This window comes from Athene cunicularia (assembly GCF_003259725.1).
Source record: "Athene cunicularia isolate RWA chromosome Z unlocalized genomic scaffold, athCun1 chrZ_part1, whole genome shotgun sequence".
NCBI classification, from domain to species: Eukaryota; Metazoa; Chordata; class Aves; order Strigiformes; family Strigidae; genus Athene; species Athene cunicularia.
In genome coordinates this window covers 4,145,841-4,172,558 of record NW_020799142.1, presented here as the reverse complement: position 1 = coordinate 4,172,558, position 26,718 = coordinate 4,145,841, and the positions used below count along the sequence as shown (strand labels likewise).

General features: G+C 37.9%; 1 protein-coding gene across 2 annotated transcripts in view; it reads right to left on the bottom strand.

The window, feature by feature from the left end:
• Positions 1-2,592: 2,592 nt before the first annotated feature.
• Positions 2,593-26,718, bottom strand: part of YTHDC2 (YTH domain containing 2) — a 40,905-nt gene continuing 16,779 nt past the window's right edge. The window contains exons 8-29 of one of the 2 annotated variants that reach the window (XM_026865349.1): positions 25,617-25,762; positions 25,095-25,230; positions 24,605-24,731; positions 23,502-23,567; positions 22,378-22,556; positions 22,107-22,203; positions 21,933-22,020; positions 21,764-21,844; positions 20,756-20,838; positions 19,581-19,686; positions 19,334-19,453; positions 18,705-18,977; positions 18,062-18,188; positions 17,349-17,554; positions 16,613-16,808; positions 15,385-15,494; positions 13,561-13,850; positions 12,978-13,146; positions 11,759-11,962; positions 9,809-9,991; positions 2,877-2,978; positions 2,593-2,716 (exon numbers count right to left, since the gene is read on the bottom strand). In XM_026865349.1, the coding sequence (XP_026721150.1) occupies positions 2,907-2,978; positions 9,809-9,991; positions 11,759-11,962; positions 12,978-13,146; positions 13,561-13,850; positions 15,385-15,494; positions 16,613-16,808; positions 17,349-17,554; positions 18,062-18,188; positions 18,705-18,977; positions 19,334-19,453; positions 19,581-19,686; positions 20,756-20,838; positions 21,764-21,844; positions 21,933-22,020; positions 22,107-22,203; positions 22,378-22,556; positions 23,502-23,567; positions 24,605-24,731; positions 25,095-25,230; positions 25,617-25,762 (3,059 nt within the window). In that variant the 3' untranslated portion in view covers positions 2,593-2,716; positions 2,877-2,906. Of the gene's footprint in view, positions 2,717-2,876; positions 2,979-9,808; positions 9,992-11,758; positions 11,963-12,977; positions 13,147-13,560; positions 13,851-15,384; positions 15,495-16,612; positions 16,809-17,348; positions 17,555-18,061; positions 18,189-18,704; positions 18,978-19,333; positions 19,454-19,580; positions 19,687-20,755; positions 20,839-21,763; positions 21,845-21,932; positions 22,021-22,106; positions 22,204-22,377; positions 22,557-23,501; positions 23,568-24,604; positions 24,732-25,094; positions 25,231-25,616; positions 25,763-26,718 lie in introns of those variants that run through there. The other variant, XM_026865350.1, reaches the window with a different exon arrangement.

Genomic DNA, 26,718 nt, shown 5'->3' with positions numbered 1-26,718 from the left:
CTCTCCCTTCATGCTTCTGTCTTTCTGACTTTCTCTAATCACAGTAGAATCTGATGTTCAGGGCAGGGCAAGGTCCCAAATAATCAACTAAGGCACACGGTACAGGGTAAGGACTGGTCATGATGCAGTGTACCATATCCCACTTATGACACCAGAAGCTTAAGGAAGACCTGCCAAGTTACAGGTTCAGGGTATGGTAACAGACACCAGACCAACAGCTTCAGGGATAAACAGTTTGTCTCTAAATAACAGTACTAGAAAAAGTACATATTAGTACAATTATCTGGGTCATACAACAGCAAGTCAGGTAATACTGAGCTACTCCTAACATCTGGGCATGCAAGAACTTAGGTGACCATGGCTGTTGGGCAGGCAGCAGGGCAAGTGAACTGGACCAGCCAATGACCTTGGGGAATGCAAATTCCTTGGCTGGACCATCCTTTTTATCACAGATCTACAGAAGCACTATTTGGTCTTGTTAACCAAACACTACACCCCAACTCCACTGCCTCTCTGTGACAGCTCTGTCCTTGGTGTGCATGGGGCCCAGGAACCCTGTACAAGGCAATACTGCCACACACTGCTTTGTGGACATGGGCCTGGAAGTATCGTATAAGACAATATGAGCCTTACAGCTCCATTATATGCACCATTTCCAAAAATACTGTATGAGGCAATACTAGCCTTACAAGGTGTCATGGTCCACTCGGTGGACCCGTGATGGTTCGTTTACTACGATCTCAAAAGTGCAAAATTAAGGTGACCAACACCAAAGCGGATAGCAGTAATAAAACAGTGAAACATTATTGTGTTGCCCGTGAAGCAGCACATGATAGAGACGGGTGAAAGAAAGGAGAAAAGTAAAGTAAAGTTTTAGAGAGAGGGGAGAGAAAGGTTATAGCTACCACTGCTGATCTCATGACGTCCTAATGGTCCTGGCTCCAAGCTGATGCTGCGTCATCGATCATCATGGTCCTTGGTGGGGAAGCTTCCAATTTTTATTGTGCAGAGGTCATCCTTTTATGCTCAGTAACACACCTTGCTCCACCTCTGCCTTGGGGGTCTCCGCCCTTCTCAAGCGAGGCCATCGCAAATGCGCAGGGAGGGGCGTCCGAGGCGTGGTCAGTCTTGGAGGCGGGCAGCCTTCCACCAGGAGGTGTGTTTTGGTATTATAATGAAGCAGAGTTCGTCTAAGGTTCATGACTTCTTCATCAATGTTACGGCAACAGTTGCGATCCATCTTTTTTGACAGTGGCTCTGCAATTATCTCTAACAGCTCTGGCTGGGCCCATGTACTGAACAATAGCCCAGCACTCTTGGTACTGCACGGCTCAGGCACTGCAGAACAGCCCAGCACTGCCTGCACCGCATGGGTCAGTGCTCAGGAGAACAGCCCAGCACTCGCTGTGCCACACAGTTCTGCATTCAGGACCCTTGGCACCACATTCCCCTCCAGGGATCGGCAAGCCAAGCAGGCCTTTGTCAGGTGCCTCACTGTCCATGTCCCTGATGACAATGTTGAGACAATGCTCATCTTCTGACTGACTCTTACACAAGGACACATTTAGTCTTGCAAAGGCAAAACCAACTGTTTATGTATGGAAGTCACTACACAGAATGCAAGAATGAATACACTAGGTATTCTGAACTGCGTGAATATTCTTAGTAAACTTTGTAAACAGAAGTACAGGCTCAGAAGCAGAAAAAGCTCACGCTTTAAACTATGTATGACCACAAACATAGTTCTGAGAGTGAGCAGACTGAATTTATACCAGCATTATAGTATGTTAACCAGCATTATAGTATGTTAACAACTAAGGAGAAGCCAAATAAAACAAAATAATAATAGTAGAGAAGAAGAAAGAAACTGAAAGAAGAGGTATAGAAACAAAGCATAAAGACTACATTGAAAGATAAAGAAAGTTATACTGGTAATTTTTTTATTGTTTTGGGGTTTTTTTTAAAATCTGCTAATGCCCAAGTTAGTGAACTATTAAGAGTACAATTTGGCATCAGGCCTCTGAAAGACTGTTTTCAGCTTGCCAAAGTTTGAGTACCTTTAAAAGGTGAAACATAACTGAAACCAGAATTACCACTAGACCAAGACACTCTCAAAAGTATCAATCCTCCTTTCACTTATGTATTTTAAATTAAAATTTTCATTCTCCAGCTGCCCTGTTGTTTATACAAATACATACTCCTCTCTTGCATAGTGCATATAGAAGTTCAACAAATACTTATGGAATCTTCCTATATAACTGGAGACATCTATTCTCAATTTATTTATTTTACACAAACTACAAGATTGATTAATTAATATTACACTGGTTTCTCTTATGTATTTTACTGTACTGAGAAAGCTTTAAATGTAAATTGTATATTTAAACTGACTGCTATGCTATTTTAAACCCACAAAAAATTTGTATGTGGTCAATCATTTCAAACTTAGCTTTGAAGTTAATCGTGGTTTTAAATATCAAATGCACACTACTGTAAAAAAAAATATTTCATTCAAAACCAGGCTGGTGAATAATGTTATGGCATTTGTTAAGACAAGGAAATACTTAAACATAAATAACTCCCTCTTTTTTCCACTGCTAGCTGCACAGCATGGCTAACAACTTCAGGAACTTCTTGCACTGATTTCTTCCTCCTCTTTACACTGTAGAGACACTGCTGATTTATGTGGTTATAGCTCATCTTTTCACAACCACAGCTAAAAAAAAAAAAATAAATCAAAAGGAAGGTAATATTTACTATTAAGTGTACCAGTTCTTTCACAAACTACAAAGGAAAGACAGTACTGTAATGATACATTGCATATAGATAGCTTTTCCTCTATCATAAAAACAGCAAATAATGCATGAAATAACTACCTCTCACATTACTTGACATGCTCAATCAGTTTAGTTTTTTCCTGCCAAAGGAATATGGTCCCAAAGCTGTAGCAACTTCTCTCCAACTTGTGGTTCCAGCTCCTAGAAATTAGCAGGAAATGAGAGAAGTTACTTGCACTGCTACTACTGAACATAATAAAACTGTAACAGAATTGTTAGATGAAGTTACTGGTGATTGCTTTTAGTCATTCCTTCTGTTATTGACACACACACTAGAACTCTCCACACAGGAAGAGTTCTTAATAGTTTCTGGGGGAGGGGGGGTTCATCCACAGTAAGACACCAGTTCTTAAGAACAGAATACTGAGTGAACACACCACCACCACTGTGAAGGTTTGAACTGAGGCGGCAGCCAGACACCACGTGGCCAGCCCTTCACCTCCCCCTCCCCCCTCTGATAAGGGAGGGACAAAAGAAGAGAATTCATGGGTTGAATAACAAGAAAGAATTTACTAAATATAACAAGAGAACAACAGTAAAAATAGTAAGTTCAAAAAGAAAACAGGTAAAAATGCAACAGTGGCTTACCAAGCACGGTGACTGCCCCCCACAGCAACAAAACGGCCTGATGAGCAGATGGCGCATGTGCAAGCAAGAGAGCATAAGAGCAAAAGCCACACCCCCACCTGTGCATAGCATCACAAGGTATGAAATGCTCCAATGAAAATTAACTCCATCCTAGTAGAAACTAGGACAGTCTCCACCCCTTATTCCAAACCACTGACGTTATGCTCAGGTTTCCAAATACATCTTAAGGAATCACCACCCCCTCTTTTTTTTCAGGTCTCACAGATATCATTCCCTTAGTCTATGGTCCATCCTTCCAAAATGTTTGCTGAGTTCATTTGGTCCATAACTTCGGGTTCCATCTGTTATGACAGTCTATAAGGCTGAGGAATGAAGCGGAGTTGGCTCAGTCAGTGGAGCAGGAGGCTTTGAATGTGGCACAGGGATGTTGCAAGGCACTAAAGGCAATAACAAGGTTATCTGACAGTCCAGTTCATTGGCTATTTTCACCTAAAATCAAATCTCCTTGAGGCACATATCAGACCTCTCCATCCTTCTGCATCACCCACCAACTACACCCAGGTCCCCGGGCAAAAGTAATCCCACACATTGGTTTACCTTTACCCAACGCAGGAGTAACCCAGACGGCCTTCCCAACACATTCCTAATGCGCACTATGGGTGCTTTATCCCCATCCACAGTATGTAGGAGGTTTGACTGAGCAGGGCCGGCTGGCTTGGCAGATCCTCTGGTACTGACTAACCAGGTGGCTTTTGCTGGATGCACGTCACAAGTGTTTGAAAGTTCCAGCACCCATTGCTCTCAGTGTAGTTTTCAGCAACCCATAGTATCACTCAATTTTCGCAGAGGCTGGTGCATGATAGGGAACGTGATATATCCACTCAGTGCCAAGTTCTTTGGCCCAGGCGTCTTTGAGGTTGTTTCAGAAATGTGTCCCATTGTCTGATTCAATCCTTCCTGGCGTGCCATGCTGCCATAAGACTTTCTCCTCAAGACCTAAAATGGTGTTCTGGGCAGTGGCATGGGGCACAGCATGAGTTTCCAAGCAACCAGTGGCTGCTTCCACAGTTGTAAGTAACACCACATAGTGTTTGCCTTGCTGAGTTTGTGGGAGCGTGATATAATCAATCTGCCAGGCCTCCCCGTATTTATACTCTGACCATTGTCCTCCATTCCAAATGGGCTTTAACCATTTGGTTTGCTTGATCGTAGCACATGTCTCACATTCATGGATTACCTGTGCAATAAAAATCCATGGTTAAGCCCACCCCTCTGTCACAAGCCCATCTATCTGTTGCATCTCTTCCCTGATGGCTGGGGGAACCATGGGCCCAGGAAGCCATAAACTGTTCACCCTTATGTTGCCAGTCCAGATCTACTTGTGACACCTTAATCTTGGAAGCCTTTTCTGCCTGTTGGTTGTTCTGATGGTCTTCAGTGGCCCAGCTCTTCAGTACATGAGCATCTACATAACATACTTTCACAACCAGATTCTCTACCAGAGAAGCAGCATCTTGCCATAATTCAGCAGCCCAGATGGGTTTGCCTCTGCACTGCCAGTTGCTCCGTTTCCACTGCTGTAACCACCCCCACAGCGCATTTGCCACCATCCATGAGTCAGTACAGAGGTAGAGCACCGGCCACTTTTCTCGCTCAGTGATATCTAAGGCCAGCTGGACAGCTTCCACCTCTGTAAACTGACTTGATTCACCTTCTCCTTCAGCAGCTTCAGAAACTCATTGTGTGGATCTCCACACAGCTGCCTTCCACCTTTGATGTTTCCCCAATGCAACAGGACCCACTGGTAAGAGGGCATATCGCTTCTCATTATCCAGTAGTATATTATATGGTGGGGGCTCTTCAATACACGCTACCTCTTCCTCTGGCACCATTACAATATCTTTGCCTTCTGGCTGATTTGTGATCACTTCCAGTATTCCCGGATGGCTAGGGATCCCTATTCAAGCCCGTTGTGTGATTAATGCTACTCATTTATTCCATGTGGCATTAGTTTCATAGTGTGTAGAGGAGACACTCCCTTTGAACATCCAGCCCAGCACTGGCAGTCGGGGAGCCAGGAGGAGCTGTTCTTCAGTCCCAAACACCTCTAAGGCAGCTCAAACACCTTTATATGCTGCCAGTATCTCCTTTTCAGTCAGTGTAGTGGTCTTCTGATCCTCTGTATCCCTGATTCCAAAACCCCAGGGGTCAATCCCAAGTCTCCCCTGGTGCTCTCTGCCAGAGATTCCAGGTAGGGCCATTCTTCCCGGCTGCAGTGTAGAGCACATATTTAATATCTTGTCCTGTCCAAACTGGCCTGAGGGCGACTGCATGAACTATTTTCTGCTTAATTTGTTCAAAAGCCTGTCACTGCTCCAGGCCCCACACAAAATCATTGTTTTTCTGGGTCACCTGATAGAGAGAACTGACAATCTGACTGTAATTTGTAATGTGCGGTCTCCAGAAACCCACAACACCCAAGAAAGCTTGTGTTGCCTTTCTCTTAGTTAGTGGAGACATAGCCGATATTTTATTAATCACCTCCACTAGAATCTGACAACATCCATCTGGCCATATTATTGCAAAAACCTGGATCTCCTGTGCAGGTCCCTTGACCTTACCACACTTTATGGCAAAACCAGGTCTCAGAAGGATTTGGGTTATTTTCTCCCCTTTCTCAAAAACTTCTTCTGCTGTATTACCCCATATAATGATGCCATCAATGTACTGTAAGGGTTCCAGGGCTTCACCCTGTTCCACTGCAGCATGGATCAGTCCATGGCAAATGGTGGGGCTGTGTTTCCACCCCTGGAGCAGTCAATTCCAGGTGTGTTGGACACCCCTCCAGGTAAAAGCAAACTGTGGCCTGCATTCTGCTGCCAGAGAGGATGGAGAAAAATGCATTGGCAATATCAGTCAAGGCGTACCACTTGGCTGCCTTCAACTCTAGCTCATACCAAAGTTCCAACATGTCTGGCACAGCAGCATTCAGCGGTGGACGGGACTTCATTCAGGACACGATAGTCCAGTGTCAGTCTCCACTCTCCACTAGACTCTTGCACTGGCCATATGGGGCTGTTAAAGGGGAGTACGTCCTACTCATGACTCCTTGGCTCTCTAGCTGACAAATCAGTTTATGGATAGGGATTACAGAGTCTCGATTGGTGTGATATTGCTCTTGGTGCACGGCAGCTGGCACCTGTTGTTCTTCAACCCTCATCAATCCCACCACAGAAGGATCCTCTGAGAGACCAGGCAACACAGAGAGCTGTTTAATTCCTTCTGTTTCCAAGGCAACTATACCAAAAGCCCAACAATACCCTTTGGGGTCCTTAAAATACCCTCTTCTGAGACAATCTGTGCCAAGAATACATGGAGTGTCTGGGCCAGTCACAATGGGGTGTTTTTCCCACTCTTTTCCACTTAGGGTCACCTCGGCCTCCAATACAGTCAGCTGTTGAGACCCCTCCATCACTCCTGAAATACAAATGCGTTCTAAAATCTGATGGCATTAGGGTGAATTGTGTATCAGTGTCCACTAAAGCCTTATAAGGCTGGGGGTCAGATGTTCCAGGCCATCGAATCCACACAAACCAGTAAACTCAGTTGTCCCTGTCCTCGGCCTGGCTGGAGGCAGAACCCCTCTAATGTTGGTCATAATACCTGCTAATGACAAATGGGTTAGTGGGGTGTGCACCTGTTTCAGCCTCATCTTGATTACTGGAAATCAGAGCAGCATTTCTCCTGAAAGGACTATGTTCTGTACTTATTCTTCCTTCCAGCTCACATACCTGCTCTTCTAGGAGGTAGGTAGGTTTTCCATCCCTTTTCTTCATGTCTTCTCCATAATCACGCAGGCCACAGCTTCCCTGTGAGGTGTACCAGTTCTCTCAAGTAGAGAAACAATTGCTCCTAATAGCTGAGATTCTGGTCCATGCAGGTGGGAAGTAGAATATGTTCTCCCTAAATTGCTTGAATTCTTGAGATAATTGTTTCACAGCCACAATGATGAGGGAAGATGCACTTTCTTCATATTGTCATAGTCGGTGAACCAGTTCATTCACTGTTGGTCCCTCTTGATCTGGCCACTCCATTACTGCTAATGCACTGGCATATGATGAGGGTGTGCTCCATACAAAAGTCCTCTGCATGGGCTGGGTGCATCAGACTTCATCTGGATCTGTGGGTAGCTGTGCATTATCTGGGTCACAGTAAACTACCTCCCGCACAGCTGGCTCCCTCAAGTATCGAATGCCTCTCTCCACAGCGATCCCCTTACTTGGTCGACATGTCAAGTCATCCTTGAAGGGATACTTCTCCCTCACACTTGACAGAAGTCACTTCCAGAGACTGAGATTTTGTGTCTCCTTTCCAATGGCTTTGTCAATGCCCCTTTCCTTAGACAGGGATCCCAGGTGTCTTGCCTCCCTGCCCTCTAGTTCCATGCCACTGGCCCCGCTATCCCAGCAACGCAGCAGCCAGATAACGAGTTGCTCAGCTGGCTGGTGGCTGAAATCTTTTCTTATGTCTCACAACTCACTCAAGGACAAGCATTGGGTGACTATCACCGCCTCTGCCTCCTCCTCCTGTTCTTGTGATGGGCCTTGTTCATCATCACCCTGTACACTGCAAGGGGATTTTCTTGTGTATTTCTTCTTCTGTATGGGAGCAATTGACACTACCATGGGTTGGTTCTCTAGTTCAGCTGCAGCACCCGTCCTTGGGCTTGTAGTGGCTGCAGTTTCTGTTATGTGGTTAACCTTAAATAGTAGCATAACCTTAAACAAAATCTGAACCACATTCAGGAACACACTAGCTCCTAACAGCATGGTAACCATGTTTAGATCAACATTCCACAGATATTTCAACTCCCCAAACTTCTCAAACACAACTGTAAATCGCCCAAGGACCAAGGACCGCATGTTATCATAGATGAGCATCACATTGTTAGCCTACCTCTCACGGAAGGTGAGCAACAGCATAGGAAACACATATAGCATATGAGGTAAAAAGATCTTAATGAGCCAAACAATCCACATTTTACCTGGTTTTTTGTTATCTCAGACAAAAAGTAAAGCCTTCGTGCCCCACATTGGGTGCCAAAAACTGTGGATGTTTGAACTCATGCGGCAGCCAGACAACAAGTGGCCGGCCCTTCACCTCCCCCTCCCCCTTCTGGTAAGATAGGGGAGGGGCAAAAGAAGAGAATTCATGGGTTGAGTAAAAAGAAATAATTTACTAAATATAACAAGAAAATAACAGTAACAATAGTGAGTTCAAAAAGAAACAGGTAAAATGCAACAGTAGTTTACCGAGCGCAGCGACCGCCCCCCACAGCAACAGCAACAAAACCGACCGCTGACTAGCAGCAGCAAGCAATGAGAGCCACACCCCCATCTGGGCATGACATCACAAGGTATGAAATACTCCAATGAAAATTAACTCCATCCTGGTCAAAACCACAACAACCATATACAAGACCATATGCACCATATACTTTGTTCCTTCCACAAGTTGCTTACTTAGTAACTGAAGATCATTATTCTCTACATCTTTTAAAAGTTTAATTCCATCAAGAACGGTGGAGAATGTGGAAAGTCACATCACAGGTAACACGGTGGCTCTTGGTGGAATCACAGTAATATAAACCAGTTGGTTTTGAGATTGCTAAGATTCTTTAGGTCTTTAGAGACACTTGTAACAGATGCACTGTTAACATCACATGCTATGTTCCTTTCCCCATTTTTACAGTATGTCCCCTTACTTATTCTTAAAACTGGAGAGCTTTTGGGGAAGTAGTGAGAAGATAATACAAAAAGATTAGCTCTAGAATCTCATGTCAAGGAGATATTTTGAGAGGGGACTGGGGAGAATGCAGAAACTGCCACGGAAAGCTGTTGTGCCAATTCTCTTCTAACTTTTTGTAGTCGCATTTAGCTTTAACAGACTGGAGAACTGTCATAAGCTTTATTCAGCCTCAAATCCCAAGATTTTCTTCAGTCTTTACAGTAAACTCAAAGCTATAATTATGAACAGTTATTTAGGTGTGAATGACTATCTTGGGGCACAAATCTGAACCAAACAGGGAACAAGTCTCCAGAACCGAAATTACAAATGTCAAAAAGCTTTTCTTTTCTGAAACATCCAGCTTTAATTCTTTTTTTTTTTTTTAAACACACATTAAGCAAGAAACTGCTTTGATTTTATCAAAAAGCGTCCAATACTTAAATAGTTATGTATTAGCAGAATGTACAATGTGCACCTATGAACTGTGATTCAGACTAACAGATATGTAAGTTGATAGAAATGTCAAGGATGAACAAGTTAATAAACAATACACAGTACTAACAAGTAAAGAGGACTTTAAAATAGAATAACATTACCTGGCTATCTCTGCTTATTTGTACTTTCTTATTGTCATTCCAAGGGTTGAGCAAATGGTGTGTAAACTGAAAAGGAATGCTTTCTTTTCGGATCCACTCCACCTTAAATACACCTCCCAAACCAGCAGACCCCCAGTCTTGACTTTTCTCATGCCCTATCTCTGAAGCCATTCTAGCAAAACCCTGGAGCAAAAATTGAAATATAAAAGGAAAGACATAATTAGAGCATACCTGCTTACATTGGAATTAAATGACGGGATTTCATATGAAACTTTCAAAATAGTTTCAAAGAGATTCACACACTCTCCCTCATAAAGCTGAATCTTTTAAAATGTTTACAAAGAAAGTTAAAAGAATATCATTTGTTTTTTCATTTCAGATATACTTTCTAGAGAGTCTGATAACAGAGAACATCTTTTAATCTCTTACAATTACCATTAAAAGTTTTTTAAGCTTTGTAACAGAGGTTGAAAAGGCTGTGTAAAAACATTTGAAGCATAAGGAATCAAGATAAATGTTCCACTAAATAACAGTCCATTAGCTATTCCTTGCTAGTTGTAGGTATTTTTTTGCAGAAATCCATTCCTTCCTTCCCATCTTCCCTCTAAATCAAGAAATTTCCACATAGAATTAAGAGAGAGTAGCTATTCTTCAAATTAAAAAGGTAAAGTTGCTTTTATTTCTTTCTTCAACACAGTGGGAAGAAATTCCAACAATACAACTACTCAGGAAGAAAATGGAAGAAAACCCAAATCCAAGATTTTTTCTAACTCATTTAAGGACACCCCTATTTGCCCACACACCAAACAAAACAAAGAAACACACACACACACAACTTATCATCTATTCAGGCAAATTTCTTCCAGTTATCGTTTAGGAGTCCAAGAGATGCAGTGACCTACATAAGTTGCCTGCACACACCACTGTCGTAAGCCACAGTCCTAGATAGCTCAAGCCAGACTTAAATGGAAAATAATAAAAGGAACAGAGGAAAAATAAAGGTGCAAAGTAAAGAGACACTTGGTACAAGAGAATATTAATAGGAATGTTAACCTCATATTCTGATGAATGTCCAGTGCATTGTCAAAACTGTAACAGCAAGGCAATGTCAACCACCTACACTCCCAACTTTAGTATGTCTACCCCTCCCAGCTTTCTCAGCTAAGAGCACCAATAAAACAGCCCATTTTCAGTATCAACTAGCACACTGAAAATTACTTTCCAGTACTAAATCTGCATTTGCCAAATCAGTATATCTATATCTCACCATAATCCTTCAGCAGAATCACCAAGACAGATGTATTTAGGCTAGTTCATTAGATTTTCAATTTAGCTGACTTTAACAGTTTAGCTGTCAAGTCTTTAACTTTAAATTGGCTACAACTTTGCCAATACATTGTTGACAAATAATTTGCTAAACATGAAGTCAAGACACAGCTCTGGAAAAATCACAGCCATGACCTTCCAGCTTCTTAAGTTTAGAAACTACGTTTCAGGCAAGACAGATTTTATTAAAATTTGTAATGAAGTCATCTATGAGTTTCCTAGTTTTAGAAAGCTGTGACTTGATTATAACTGCTTGTTCATTTACAGTATTTATTTTGGCATGCAGAGAAAAGAGTAGCCATCCCTGCCTTGTTCAGATTTGTTTTGCTTGCTCATTTTGTTGTTGTTTTAGAGGATACAGGGTATTTAAAGGATGTAGGGTACAAACATTATTCTGACTCAAGATGTTTGGAGGCAATTCAGTCTTAGCCTTTGAGTGACAAACTCCGCTAGCTAAAAGAGCATATTTCAGAGTAGAATGAAGTACCCTTTCCTCAGCGACCAGATACTCTACTTATTAGAAGGGGAGAAATCATAAGCAAAACCCTCCATACTACACAGTCATTTGCTGCACTCTCCTAAATCATCAAAAAAGCTAATATTTAGTATTAACTAAGGACTCACCTGAAAGTGTCCAGACCCTTGAACAGAAAATATTAAGTAAACCATGCTGCTCTCCCAAAAGGCTCTATTTAGTTTTCGTTCATTACTTGGTATAGTAGACCATATACCCTTCTGTTGAGAAATATCAATGTTTTGCACGTTGCTACTTTTCATTATAAAGTACCGAACTGGCATATCTGGTCTTGGTGAAGGAGATTTTGAACCCTGGAAAAATTAAATTAAATTAAGCTACAGTAAAATAGATCAGGCTTTAGTTCTAGAGTTTTACACACATGAAGACAGAAATCACTTGTGTTCCTACCTTCCTCTCCCAGATTCTACAAGAAACACAACAATCTATCAGCTGGCATGGTCTGATTTGGTTTTAAAATGTATTTCACATTTATTAAGCTTTTAAAGGTTTCTAAAATAGTAATCCATTCATGAGGGGCAGTAAGGAAGTATAGCAGAACAGGCCTGAATAGTGTAGTGATTAATTACAATTCTCTGAAGTCTGACATGCCTTCACATGACACAAACTGAATTATTCTAGACTGTAGCCTGAAACACACTACTCACATTTCCACATTCAGGAAACTATGTTTTTTCCATTTTATATTAGCTGAATTTAAAAACTGAAATACTAAGAGGAATCATTAAATCATCCAATGAGTCCCTGTGCCTAGAGGAACAATAGGTCTTCCTCTCAGTGGTCTGTTTAGTATTACTGCAGTTTACTATTCAAGTACATAGGCAAAATTATGCCAATAACCTCACTAAAAATGTGTGCTTTGTTAAAGTAACTGTCATAAAAAAGGAAGCAGTCATAATAAAGTAGATAACACAAAACCTAAAGAGAATCAGTATCAATGTATGCAATTACAGAGAAAGACAGAAACCAGAGAATTCAGAAGTGCATGTACTGTATACTAATTTAGAAAAAATGTTAATACAATTTCACTGGTTATTATATCAGGTTAAAAAAAATCCCATTTTTTGTTAGCATTACTCAGCAGTCTGAAAAGAATAATATTTAAACTAGCATAACAAGGATAATTAAGTCTAGATTTTTAAGTTCCAGAAAGAAATAAGTATTACACAGCTGTTAAAAATCAAAATGTAATTTAGGGCCTTAATTTATTGATATAATACCTGATAGTTGCTGAAAGGTATCAGGAAATTTATTTCTGAAATTCTACTAATTTTGAAGAGTGGAATAATTTGTTAATTAGAACTCTACCTTTCCAGATATTGGAGAAGAAGGACTAGCACAGGGACTACTGCTATCTGTAGACTTCATGGATGATTGATCTGACCTGTCATCTGTAGTTCGTTTGGAATGAAAAATTTTTTTTTCTTTTTGCTTCTTTGGCTGGTGAAGTGCAGGAGGCATAGATTTCTTTAAAACTCTAAAAAGTAAAGGTACATACAGGACATACCACAAGTTTCATAAGCAGTCACAGAACAATTTATATCCACATATCAGCCTATTGCATGAATATAGGTATTACACTAACTCCAAAACATATTAACTAAAAACATACTGATCAAGCACTGTTTTTTAATGCTAGGGTTAAATCTCTTCTGGTACCTCTTTCCAGAGATCACCATTTGTGGACAATAATCCTGACTGCTCCCTCAAACAGCAGGCACACATACAAAGTTATTTCTCAATGAAATCACAAATACAATGCAGCATAGGACAGTATAAATTATTTCAACTGTATTTTTGTTTCTTCCTTTTTATTACTAGCAGAATTCAAGTGATGCTTCTATTGCTCAATAAATTACAACCTAGAGTCTAGAGGATCTCAAAAGCTTACTTTTCAGCATTAGAGGAATCAGAGACTTCAGTTTCTGCTGAGCTTTTTCTAGTGTTGGTTAACCTCCACGTAGATGCTAATGAAAGTTCTTCAGAAGTCATAGGTCTTGGTCTCTGACCAATTCCTGAAGGCTGCTGCAAACCTGCAGACTGTTCTTCACTACTTAGAACAGCTATAATTGCTCTTAGAATTGCTTCATCAACTTGAGACCATGGCTTTGAAGGAGCTTGCATACGACGCAGAAGTAAGCTATGCCACTTCTGTCTGAGTTGAAGCACCAAACCAGCAGCCTGTAATAAATTGCAATTCAATTAAAGACTAATAAAGATTACATCAGACAGGTAAGGGTACCCTGCATCTTTCCTATCAAGCAGCATCTGGCATTCTAAAATGAACACAGTCCAAACTAGAAGGCAAGACTAAAGTGCTGTGGAAGGGGAAAAAAACTGACATTTAAAATAAGCTGTTAAGTTATCTTTTCTCAGGTGCAAGATCATTTCTGAAACGTTTTATTTCATTTAGCCCTGCACAAAACTTAGAATTATACTGTAAATTCACAGGATTTTTTCACTTTAAAATTTTATCTTAAAAAAAAACCCAACAACACCTCTTCATGCTTTATGCCCTTCCTCACAATTCATATTCATGCACATTTATACCTGAGAAAAAAGTTACAAGTGACAAATTTTTCTAACAGACTTCTGCTCAAAGGAGATGACCAAATTTAGAAGACTATAGTCTAATTCCCACATTATCAGAAATGTATACATTTAAAGGAAAAAAAAAAAACACCAAACACACTTTTGAACACCTCTGGAAGAGGCAGTATCATCAGATCTGGTAAGTCCAAGTGTTTTATACCCTATAAACTACTCTACCTCCTACCACAGTCATAGCTTCTCAATGACCTGAAGCCTTCTACCTTCAAACATTTGGTTTTTGGTTTGGGATTTTTTCTGCCCCCCCTCCCCTCTTCCTAAAATCTGACAGCAGCTTTCTTTCAGTGACTCCAAATTCAAGTGCTTCATTTTGATCCAACTTTAGTCATCCTCTCAGAGAAGGAAATATACATGTCATTGCAACTGTTCACTCAACACCTGCTCAGATTTTAGCTAACCCTTATCTCATGCTAAGGCTTGCTATCTGCTGGCAGCAGTGCCATTAGGTCAAAGCAAAAGCACCATGTAGTCAGGACAGGTGGTCAGAAAGAGCTGAAGGGCCATTATGCAGCCACTATCACCTGCAGCTTGCTGTGTCCTGCAGCCATTACCTTTTGTCTGGTAGTTTCATCAGAATCTGCTCATTTACAGGAATGGACCAAACCTCCAAGTTGGAATGTATAAAACAGCAGCTTACTCAAAAAGCTTTTGAAGCAGATGCAACAGTAGCTGGACTGCTGAGGCTTTCCTGCTTCCCAGCATGATACAGGGGACACCCACACCATGACAGAGGAAGAAGGATGAGCACTCTCACCATCTGTGCGGTAACTAATTTTTTTTTTTTTTTTTTTTTTTGTGAACTGAGACTTACGGGTTATAAATTATGAAATCTTACGACTTAAAAAAGTAAGTGAATGCATGCTATATAGTCTGGGCAAAAGGGGATTGAGGCCCTGTTTCTTTGTTGTATTTCTTAACGAGCTCATGAAATTAAGGTTAAATCACAAATTACACTATCCTATAAATCTGAGAGACCCAAATGGACGATGACAGCCATTTTTACAGAAAATTCTTGGTTACCCAGATGTTTCAGAAATCTTTTTAGGAAGATATGACATATATATGCTTCTACAAGAAACAAGCATTGAAGTGATACACTACTTACTTCAGGATCCAGTCTGAGATGGAGCCATTCATCAAGCTTCAGTAGTGCCAAATTAGCAGTTGTTTTGTCCTCCATCTCACTATCACTGGTATCATTAGATAATCCATCCCCTGAATTAAAATGAAAAGGTGCATCAATATTTCTAAATTATTTCCACATACATACAAAAAAACTGAACACTACTGTATTATCAGCAATAAACCCATTCTCCTTCTAAATTTTATTTTAAAATGTAAATATTTATAAAACTACTTTTTATTTTCTGCAAATACACCTCAGGGAAAAGTCTTTGCTTCATTAGCAGAACTCAAGTATCCAGAGCTGCTGAAGGCCCTGCTATATAAACACCTGTATTGATGTGATCTAACTCAAGTACCTTCATTAATATCAACAAGCCATTTTTGAACTTATTCCTGAAGCTCTTTGCAAAAACCACACATTGCTCTATGCTTTATTTCCTAGTAAAACAGCAAATTTACTTCCTAGTAAAACAGCAGATTTAAAGACTCTAAGAAAAAAAATTACATATGGCTATAAAGTAGGATTCTTTTTTTTAAAAAAAAAAACCCTACCATTCAATCTGCATAAACACTATTTTAAGGTAATAGTCTAAGAGCAAAACAGGAAAGCTTCAAAAATAAGTTGGACTCTTAACTTTGATTTAAACTTACATTTCTAGAGAACTGGCAGCAGGATAGGTTATTTTTACTTCTATCCCTACAGAACTCCATTTAAATAAAAAAAGGAAGTTTCTACATATTCTTTAACACTTCTAGTTAATAGTATAGCTAATTGTCATTAGAAGTTTTCAGTACAAAGTAATCTTTAAAATGCATGTTTCAGTTGGAAGCAATATGACTATTTGCCATATTGATAGCTTCTAAATTATTATTCAGTTTGAATAATCTGGTTGAAAGTATCACATAAACTAGTCTGTAGAAAAAACATACCTGCTACACTTTTCAGCATTAGTATTGTTGTTAGACATTTTGTTTGCATTTTTTGCTTCACTACAAACTATACTGTCATTTCTGAGACTTCAGAATTATATAGGTTTAACTTACAGATACAAATCTTTATAAGTATTCACAAAACTGAGACATTTATTTCAGAGCCTATGAACTATTCTTAGCCAATATACATATTAAATATTCTTGAAAAATAAGCTTTCCATATCACATACTCATATATACTAATAGAAACATTCCAAATCCAAAACCCACTATACCTCGAAAGGATGAAGGTTCCCGCAAAGCATTACTTGGTAATCTAGCTGGTCCACAGAAGAGTGACACAGTGACAGGTGTTACAACAGAACAGCATCTGATATTTGCTATCCTGTGAGCTCTTGTCATTTCATCATATATAAGCCAGTTTGTAGGGAGTGCTTGAACGGCTGCAGCATGCCCATTTGCTGGGGGAATCTGTGCAAGAGCAAATAAGACTAGGCTATTTTTCCCTCTATTTGTAATTAAAATAAATTTTAATGTATTTCTTATTTTATGCATGTAGAATACATAAATATTTATATATATACACAAACTTAAACACACAGATAAAAAAGTGAGAGAGAATTCAAGGGGACTCACAAATTATCCTGCCACCTTGAAATAATATTTTGCTTTGAAAAAGGATCAAAAAAAAAAAAATCTGTTTCAGAGTATAACTTCTTCCTGGTGTTATGAGAAGGGACTGTTAATCTTTAAAACAGTTTTATTTTTTACCATTTTGTCTCATTCAATCGAGAGGACTAACTGAAATGTTTTGATAAAATAATATGGGAAAAATAAATCAATTTCAATTCTTTAATTTATCAACTGCCAGGAAAATTTTTTTCTAAAAATGTAGTATTTAATGCACATGCTGCCTCTAAAGTACTGAGAACTATGAAGAGACATTTGTAAAACATCTGATAAAGTGTATAGTGCTCTTTTTTGTGAACTATAAATTTAAAATGATTTTACCTTTTTATACTGAGGTTGACTAAGAACAGAGGTAGGATGAAATCGCACTTTCTTCTCCTTTGATCCAGTCAAAATCAGGCCTTCTCTGTCTACATACACTAGATTGGGGTACATCCCAGCCAGTAAGGCAGCTTTAACTACAGCCCAGTTTTCAGAGTTAATATTAACATCTCTAATATCAGTTCCTCCTCTGGCTCTAACAAAACCTGAAGAAAGAAGCGGACAAAATGTGTTATATTTGCTTGTATTTCATATATACTTCTTTGCTTCTCAGAAATATTTTGAAAAAAAGAAATAAACTGCAAATTTTTTGCATTTTTTCACCACTACTAGCGTTAACAGCACCAAGAAGACACCATTATATTGAAATCCTTCCTGATAAGAGGTTTCACACTAACAAATGATAGAACTACTTTTTACAACACAAAGACATTTCCTATGGAAATAATTTATTAGAACATACAAATCTCAAGAAATGTATCTCACAGTGAAATCCAGTGACATGTCAAACAATCAGGGCACTTTCAGTTAGCTGCTCCCCAACCACACTTCCTCCAGCTTCTGCACCATGCCCAGCACAAATGTGTACTGGTCTGTTTCATATTAAGGAACCAAATTTATACCAGTGAGCTACTCATTACAATTGGTATACACTTGTACTAAGTATATACTTGACTCCAAAACGATGTTAAAATTTTTTCCAAGCTATTCACCTGAGGCTCTAAGCTGGCCAAGCAACTGTGTTCGCATTCCTACAATGATTTCCATTGTGGCTTGAGACAGGAAGTTCTTTTCACAGAAGATTCTCTCCCAGCCATCACTACGTGCCTTTTGCCATGCCTATAAAGAATATTTGTTTACACTTATCTGTGAATTTGATTTTTTGCACTTTTTTAAAAAAGAACATTTACATTAATAAAACAAAGGCAAAAACCTTTCTGAATGAACCAAAATGTATCAAACCAGATTTTTTTTCTGGTTAAGTACTAAATTATTTATACCCATTCCCTAAATTAACATAATGATCATTATGTTATTATAAGATCACTTAGTTATTATAAAGATTATGTTAAGATCATTATTTTAAGTTATCGGTGTGGCAGAATATAAAGTGGCACCTTGTTGAAACATTCAGAATTTAACCAGGTTTGGAAGAATAATCAAAATATCTGACAAAAAGTCCTCCCTCACAGATTTATGAGTCCAATATACCAGAAAGTCAACTGGCAAAAATAAAGATTCTTCTCTAAGGACTTTAATAGAGTCTATCGTTCTACACCCAACTTGACTGGTACATCATTTACTTTGATATATGATCTACTGTGATTAGTACTTTTTCTGAACATGAAATAATACCTGGAAAGCCCTGAGAAGTGCCATATGGTCACTAAACGTTCCTGCAGTAAAACGTTTTCTACACAGCATGGCTGCACGCTTTTGAGAGGCTAGTGTAGGTAGGACAAAAGGGTCTCGATATGCAAGAGTGCAAGCAATAGTAAGAATAGGATCCAGGCACTTCAAAACGACAGCACACAACACCATTTTACCAAGGTGGGGCTCTACTGGTAATTCAGTGAGATGATAACCAAGTTCAGTGAGATCTTCCCAAGGATCCATAGCATCTATTGTCTGTTTAAAAAAAAAAACAAAAAAAGAGAGGAGGGAAGGGGGAAGTGGATAAAATTAATTTACAATAAAAGCAGAAATGATGTGAATACTGGACATTAACTAGACTTGTTCCTATATACTAAGAAAGCAAGTCAAACTCTTTTAACAAATCAAGAAAAGATTTTTAAGCACTCTCTCTACATAACATGGAAAAAATACATACACACACAAAATGAAAAATAGACAACACCAACAACCGTAAAGCATCCTGAAGTAAGTGAACAGTCTCAGTATAAACAAAACTCAGTAAGATACGTTGCCACACCGCAATTATAGAATGAAACACAATTCCCGTCTAAATCTAATCCTTTGCTGACCTTAAGCATTTGCACAGCATTTCTCACAATTAAAGCTGGTGGAGGATCAGGAGCTTTCATAAGAAAGTCAACAATTGAACAGTTACTTGGAGCCAGAAGTTTTGTGTGTAAACAAAGCTCCTGCAAGTTAAAAAGTAAAAAAGGATTGTTAAGATTGGGGGGAAGAAAAAAGCAAACAGTTTTTTGGAGTTAAAAGCATGGTTTGATGATAATACATTTTTTAAAAGTTATAATTTCTAACGTGCACCTGAAGTGGCATTCTTAGAAGTTCTGGAGTCTGATATTCCAACATACTCTGAAATCGGAGCCTGCTGAAGAGACGAAAGCACACTCCAGGCTGACAGCGCCCAGCCCTTGAAAATAAAATATGGGAAGTTGTTGAAAATTAGAAATCACACGGCGCGATATCGCGCCGCATCACGCGGCGCGCACGCGGCGCGATATCGCGCCGCGTCACGTGGCGCGATATGATATGATATAATATACAAAGAAACATAGAATGGAAATGTAGAAGTAGGTCTAAGAAAAAGATAATTTGTTAAGTGTAAGTCCCACACATGAGTTAAGAGTGTTCCAGCACATGGATTATTTTTGATAGAATGGAAATTTGTTCTTTTAATTTTACACCAACACTGAAAGTGTTTGAGAAGGAAAAATAAGACCTATCTTGTGATGTGGGATTTTTGCTAACCTAAAATCAATCCAAATCTCAACTGTCCTTTGATGTAAGAAATGTAAGTTATAAACTTCATTTCTTCCTCTCCACATCCCTCAAACAGTTGGAAGTTACTCTGGGAGTAAAAGGCAGAATGAAGACCAAAAAACTTGTGAGTGATGGGACAGAGACAGCAAATGCTCAGATTCACGCTCAAATTCCTACAAGTTAATGCCAATATTGTATCACCAAACACAGGTTTTTGTTGCTACATATTCTCTTAACCCTCACCCAGTGTTGGGAAGAATAGGATAAAAATCTGTTAAGTCATTAATAGTTTGGAGAATGTTAATAAGGAATCACTGCTCAATGTCTCTTCTAATATAGGGATGAAGGGGCATCAATTAAAAACTAGCAATAGACAGCCCTTTACCCACAAGTAAGTTGCAGAACACCTTACTGGACACTGGCTGCTGGTGCTACATGGAAGAGAGAAAGAACAAGTTCATGGAGGGTAACAACCTAGACCTAATGTAAGCTTTGGGAAACTTCCAACTGTCACTTTTCTGCAACTTAGGAAATTACTCTAAGGAATATGCTGACCCTTACTCTTCTGCAGAGCATTAGCACTGGCCACTGTCCAATACAATACTGAACTAGGCTAGTAACATGACCCACTGTATCTGCTATTACATTATGCACTTTATCCTCAACATACAGGATGGTGGATAACTGCAAATAAAATTCAGTATAAAGCATTTTATTACCTGCCTCTTCTCTGTATAGCACTGGCTTTTGAAATCCACACCATTTTTAGCATTGTAACACAACTCAGTGCATCAAAAGACTTCTACAAAAGCAAAGTAAGGAACATAAAATCAAGATTGAATAGAGTACATGAAATAAAAGTTACTAATGATTTACATCACCAACAATTAAATCATCATCAATTAAATAATAAGCACCAGCAACTTCTGGCACAAAGGCATGTTTTAAGGTACTTAGTTTTTAACATGAAGTTATGCTATCTCCTTTGCAGTATCTTTGTGCTACACAGTTTTCTAAATTAAGTTTTATAATTTAGGTAATTATAAGTCAATAAAAGGCATGGATTATATTTTGTGGTATCACAAGCCAAGCAAAAAAATGTTATTATATTGAATAAAGTTTTCCCCTTTGTCCCACCTGGAAATTATGTCCATATTTTCTTATATTTGATGCAAAATTACCAAAAAAAAATGTATTACCATGTATTGCCAGGAAAACTTCAGAAGTTTGGTGTGAAAATTTTTGTAAAAATTTTCTAACTCATATACCAGGTCTTAAACTGCCTCATTATGTCGTCTTACTTTTCTTGAGCAAGTAATTATGGAATGGGTATTCAACACATCAGAAACAATGCTTAAAAACTTAATAGATTAGACTTGGGCTAGATACAATAGTAAGACAAAGGAAACTTGCGGTGTTCTGTAAGTCTCAGGAAGATAGCAGTCTATACTGATGAATTTGTTTTAAAAATCAAATAGGAATACTAAATTTTAAAAATAACAAAAATCTATCAATATATCACCATGCAATAGCTTTTCCAGGGTTTTTAAACAGTTAGCTATGTAAGTATTTGTCATAAAATGGATGTTGAAACTTCTCAGTGAGTTTTGTTGATTGACATGCATTAGCTCTCAGCCTACTGTAAAAAAAATAGTTCTCCAAAATTTATGTATTATAAAATAACACTAAGAATTTTACTTCCCAAAGAAAATTTAAGCCAATCATACCTCTTTCATTTTGCCCGAGTCAATAACAAATACAACATCATTGACCGTTATGCTGGTTTCTGCAATATTGGTAGAAAGAATCTGCAATAAAAAAAAAACCCTATAGTAACTGTAAAAGCAAAGGCAAAATAAGTCAATACAACATCTGACAAAGTCCTCTGATACTTGCTATTTTGCGGACGCCAGAAGGTGGACTTTTAAGTACCTTCTTCTGATCCAAAGTCTGCATATTTGAATGAAGCATGAAAACCTGGTATCTAATGCAAGACAAAGAGTACATTTTAAGGATCTTCAAAAGAAATAATAAAAAAATCAAGACAACTATAGAAACTAGAGGTTTTACCTGTGAGCATTATCAGCAAATCTCTTGTCATCCAAAAGAATACGGTCTCTCAGGCTAACTATCTCATCATATCCAGGAAGAAATATTAAAACTGCTCCTTAAAAAGAAGATGGTTTCCAGAGTTAAACAGAAAATTCACTTCAAAGACATGTCAGTACTGCATATACTAGCACTTAGAAGGTTTTACCTGCTTGGTATTACTGCAAAGACAGCACACTTCATCAGAAGCTGAATCAACGCTAATTTATTTGGAGTCTGTGTATATACCTACCACCATCATAACTACAACAGATGTTATAAAGTAAGTGCATAATCAGATCCAGATCCACTTTTTCATCATCAAAACTGTGATGATAGGCTTTCAACAGTTCTCTGTCCTCTGCACTAAGGTCACTGCCACTTGTTTGGACCAGGGAACTTTCATCCAGATTTCCTAATTCCACTGAAGCACTACAATATACAAACACACAGGCCAAAGTCAAGACTGTTTGCTTCAGGTTTGCATTCAGCCATCAACTCTAATTTAGGTCAAGACCAACACGACTACTTGTCTCAAATTTAAATTTTAAAGTGTAGCAGAAGAGCACCTCCACAATACTATTATTGTTCACTGACTTAAGTGTTAACTCAGCAAAGCATGTGATTTCAATTTTTAGCATTATTATATTTCATTGAAACACAACCTTAAGCAAATCTGACAGAACTCTAAGTATATAGACACTACTTGTTCATCTGTTAAAGGAAAAATATTTAAAAGAAACATTTTCCAAAAACTTCCCTATCATAACAGTTAAGCAGGTACTACACTAACAGAAACTACACTAAGAGAAATTATAATAGTATACATCTCTAAAAAATTATAACTAAAGTATCATAACTAGAGGGTAAATCAAAAAACAGTGCTTGAATCGCCTAGTGTATGTGATACTCATATAAAGCCTCTTTAATATGGCTATCATGTAGCAACAATATATAGATAAAAAACACAACAGACTTGCTTCCAAAATAAGCATCGGAAATTAAAATGGTACATGGTAGGGCATCAGCATCTCCTCTGCATATTTATTCAAGATACTGTAATCATTTCCTGACTAGATACATAATCATGATAGGAATGTCCATATCAAGATGATAAACGCTAATAATATAAAAGCAGTCATTCACCACTAGAACTATATTTATCCTAGGAGTTGTGCAAACACAATCACTATGATACTGAAGACAAACTTTTTTTAAAGTAACTGTTTCCAAAATATTCCTATTCTCAAATAAATCTTGCTATTTAATCCAGATTTTAAAGCATAAAAAGCTAAAATCTCTTCTGATTAAAAGGTAACAGAACAATTTTTCCTTCATCATGTTATACAACACTTTCTGCAAAGTATTAGAGCTTACCTGTAGGACTCCAAGAGGTCAACAACCTCTGTCTGTCCAAAGCGCTTAGCCCAGTCCAAAGCCATCCTAAAAGAGTTGCATAAAAATCTTTATAAATTTCTCACTTCAAAAGATACACATGAATAGCACATTATGTGAAGAGACAACTGACACTGTATTTTTCTATCAGTTTCTGCATTACTGCTTATTAAGTGCTGGTTTTACTGGATCTGCAACTTTGCATTCTGAAGTGCATAAACAGCTATGATTTTTAGATAACTGCAATTCTTCACCAAGAAAGAATCCCTGGTTTACACTTAAGTACAGGCAAATAGGCAGAAGGGAATGATGAGGAAATTTGTTTCAAAAAACAAACATCAACATGCAGAGATAAGCCATGTTTTTTTGCAATACCCTTTACTCCTTTGAATCATCATCGGAAGTCACAACCCAGATGTTTTTTCTGCAAAATGTGTGAAAACACTGGGCTTTATGATGTCTTATAGAAGTTGCCCTCCTCACAATGCAGTTCACTCTGTTTTCCTTTTGAACTGCATTTCTTCCCAAGTTTTACAAGTGGTAGTACCAATTATCAGACCCCTAGAATCCTAAGTCTTATTTTTCCATATTATAATTATTTACTATAGCTCCCTGTTTATATGAAGACACAATTCATTACCATAAAAACCTGAATTTTTACAGATTCACGAATATTTTTACATGATACAACATATTTAGATATAACATAGCAAAGATCTTTGCACTTGTAATATACTATTTTTAAATCTAATATAGGTTACTCTCTTAGAGTAAGAGCTGCCAAACATTTTGGGTCTAATTCAATCAATCCAGTGAGAAAAATTCCAATTTTCCTTCTAAATAGTGTGTTACATCAAATTCACTGAAACCAAGAGTATATAACCCATAGTCAATACTGTTTCATTAAGAATTCTATTTAGAAATTACAGAAACCAATGTGATAAGCACAAGTTAGAAACTGTTTAAGTTTCAAAACCTATTAGTGCTTACAATAATCTGGTAAATTAACAAATAAGTTTAGATGTTACAGAAATTTCTCTCTCATATGTATACTGCTAACTTTCAGTTCATCTGTTTGTTTTTACCAGCCATTGGATGATTTGCAGTGGATATTTGCTCCCATACTGATCAGTTGTTCTACTTGACTCAGAAAGCCTCTCCCTGAAGCAATCATTAGTGCAGTTGCGCTGGTTTCACTGTGCCTATAATCAACTGATAAGTACAAAACAAAAAAAAATTAAGCAAATCCAATAAAAATGTTATTTTTTCATCTAAATGTATTACAAATTTAACTTTCAAAACCCAGCACAAAGAGAATTTGTTTCTTCACTTCATCCCACTAGTCAATTCATGTGAATTTAAGGAGTTTAGAAATGTATTCTCATATCTGTCAACACTTCAAAACAAGTACAACAATAACAAACTACAAGCTAATTAATTCTGCTAACCCTATTCAATTTTCAACTGGCATCAGAATCCAAAAGTAACAACATCTGAAACTGGAGATAGTGTAGCCACAGAAATTCAAGTCATTTTATGGTTGGTTTTTCTTAGGTAATAAGATGAGAAACTTACCACTGACATTCTCAGTTAAAATGAGATGGAACACCTGAGCAAAGGAATCCGTATCTTTATTCAACCAGATGTCAGACAGACAAGAATCCATTTCTTTTATTAGCCATGGCTCAAGGCAATTTGCATCTTTTTCAGTCTGAAGAGAAAAAACAGTACTGAAAGATCAATCTCTTCAAAGAGTTGCCCTTATTCTCATATATTAGACTCAAAGAATTGGAATTTTTCCAAACAACCAGAAATACAGCATTCAGATACCTGTTAAATCATTTATTGCATCATATGCAAGTATTTTAAACAGCAGTCCATCTGATCTAAACAAAAGTTATATATATAACCATCATAATTTAAAAGTACACTTTTATCTAGAGCAGTTCATGCTCATAAAAAAAGCCATGTTTTGAAATACGTTAATATCCTTCTAGAAACTCTACAGGAGTAATATAATCAGAAAATAGCTTTTAAATGGATAGCAATAATTCGACACAGATTTAAACATCTCTTCCAACAAAAGGAAAAACTTACCAGTTGATTAAATACTGTGTCACCACCATCATCCAATAGATTATACTCTTCAGCACTTGGAACAGATCTCTGTTTCTGAGATTCCGGTTTGCTATTATTTGCTTGAGCAGAACACCACTCAGTAAGAGTGCTTTGCTGTTTTTCTTCTAGAATGCATAAAGCATTTCCAAAAAAAAGTTCTTTAGTCATCTTAATTATACATTCTTTTCAATTACAAAAAATAGTTATCTCAAGTCACGAAGTTTTACCTATTCAAGCTCTTTTATTTAATCTAGAACACTGTTACCAGTCCAATATAAATTCCATGATTAAGGATACCATTGCAAACATCTACTATAAGAACAAGGCAAAAAAATACTATTTGGGTGCTTAAACCCCTAAGTCTCCTGTATTCCAATTTAGTGCATTCAAATAAGTTCCTAAGTAAATATTTAATAAACAATTCTCAGTCCAGTTCTTTCTCCAGAAGTGAAACACCAAAAAGAAGTGATATAGTGCCTGCAAGTAACAAATAATTTTTGCATACAAGTAGAAGAAACCAGTGCCTTAACTGAACCTTTTTATCCACACTGATCAGAGCTGATACTCTCGTTTCAGCTGAAATAAAGCTTGGAGTTTTTTCCCTTCCTAGTAGCTAGAATAGTTCTGTGTTTTAGATTCACTATGGGATTTGATATGAGAAAAATGTTGATAATGTACTGATATTTTTAATTGTTGCTAAGAAATCAAGGACTTTTCAACTTCTCATGTCCTGCTAATACACAGGTACACAAGAAACTGGGAGGGAGCAGAGTCAAAACAATGGACCCAAACTGGTCAATGGAATATTCTGTATCTTCTAACATCATGCTCAGTACATAGATGAGGACTGGTTGGGAAGCTCACTCTGGCTTCCAGGATTGTGGTTTTAGGATTCTCTCTTCCCTGAGGTAACTAGCCAGGAGTGGACTGGCCATCAGGAAGTGGGTGGTAAGCAATCACATTGTGCATTAGTCATTTGTATTTTCTACTATTACTATCAGCATTATTATAATAATTTTATTTTACTTCCATTATTAATTTGTTTTTATTTCAACCTATGAGTCCCCTTACTCTTACCCCT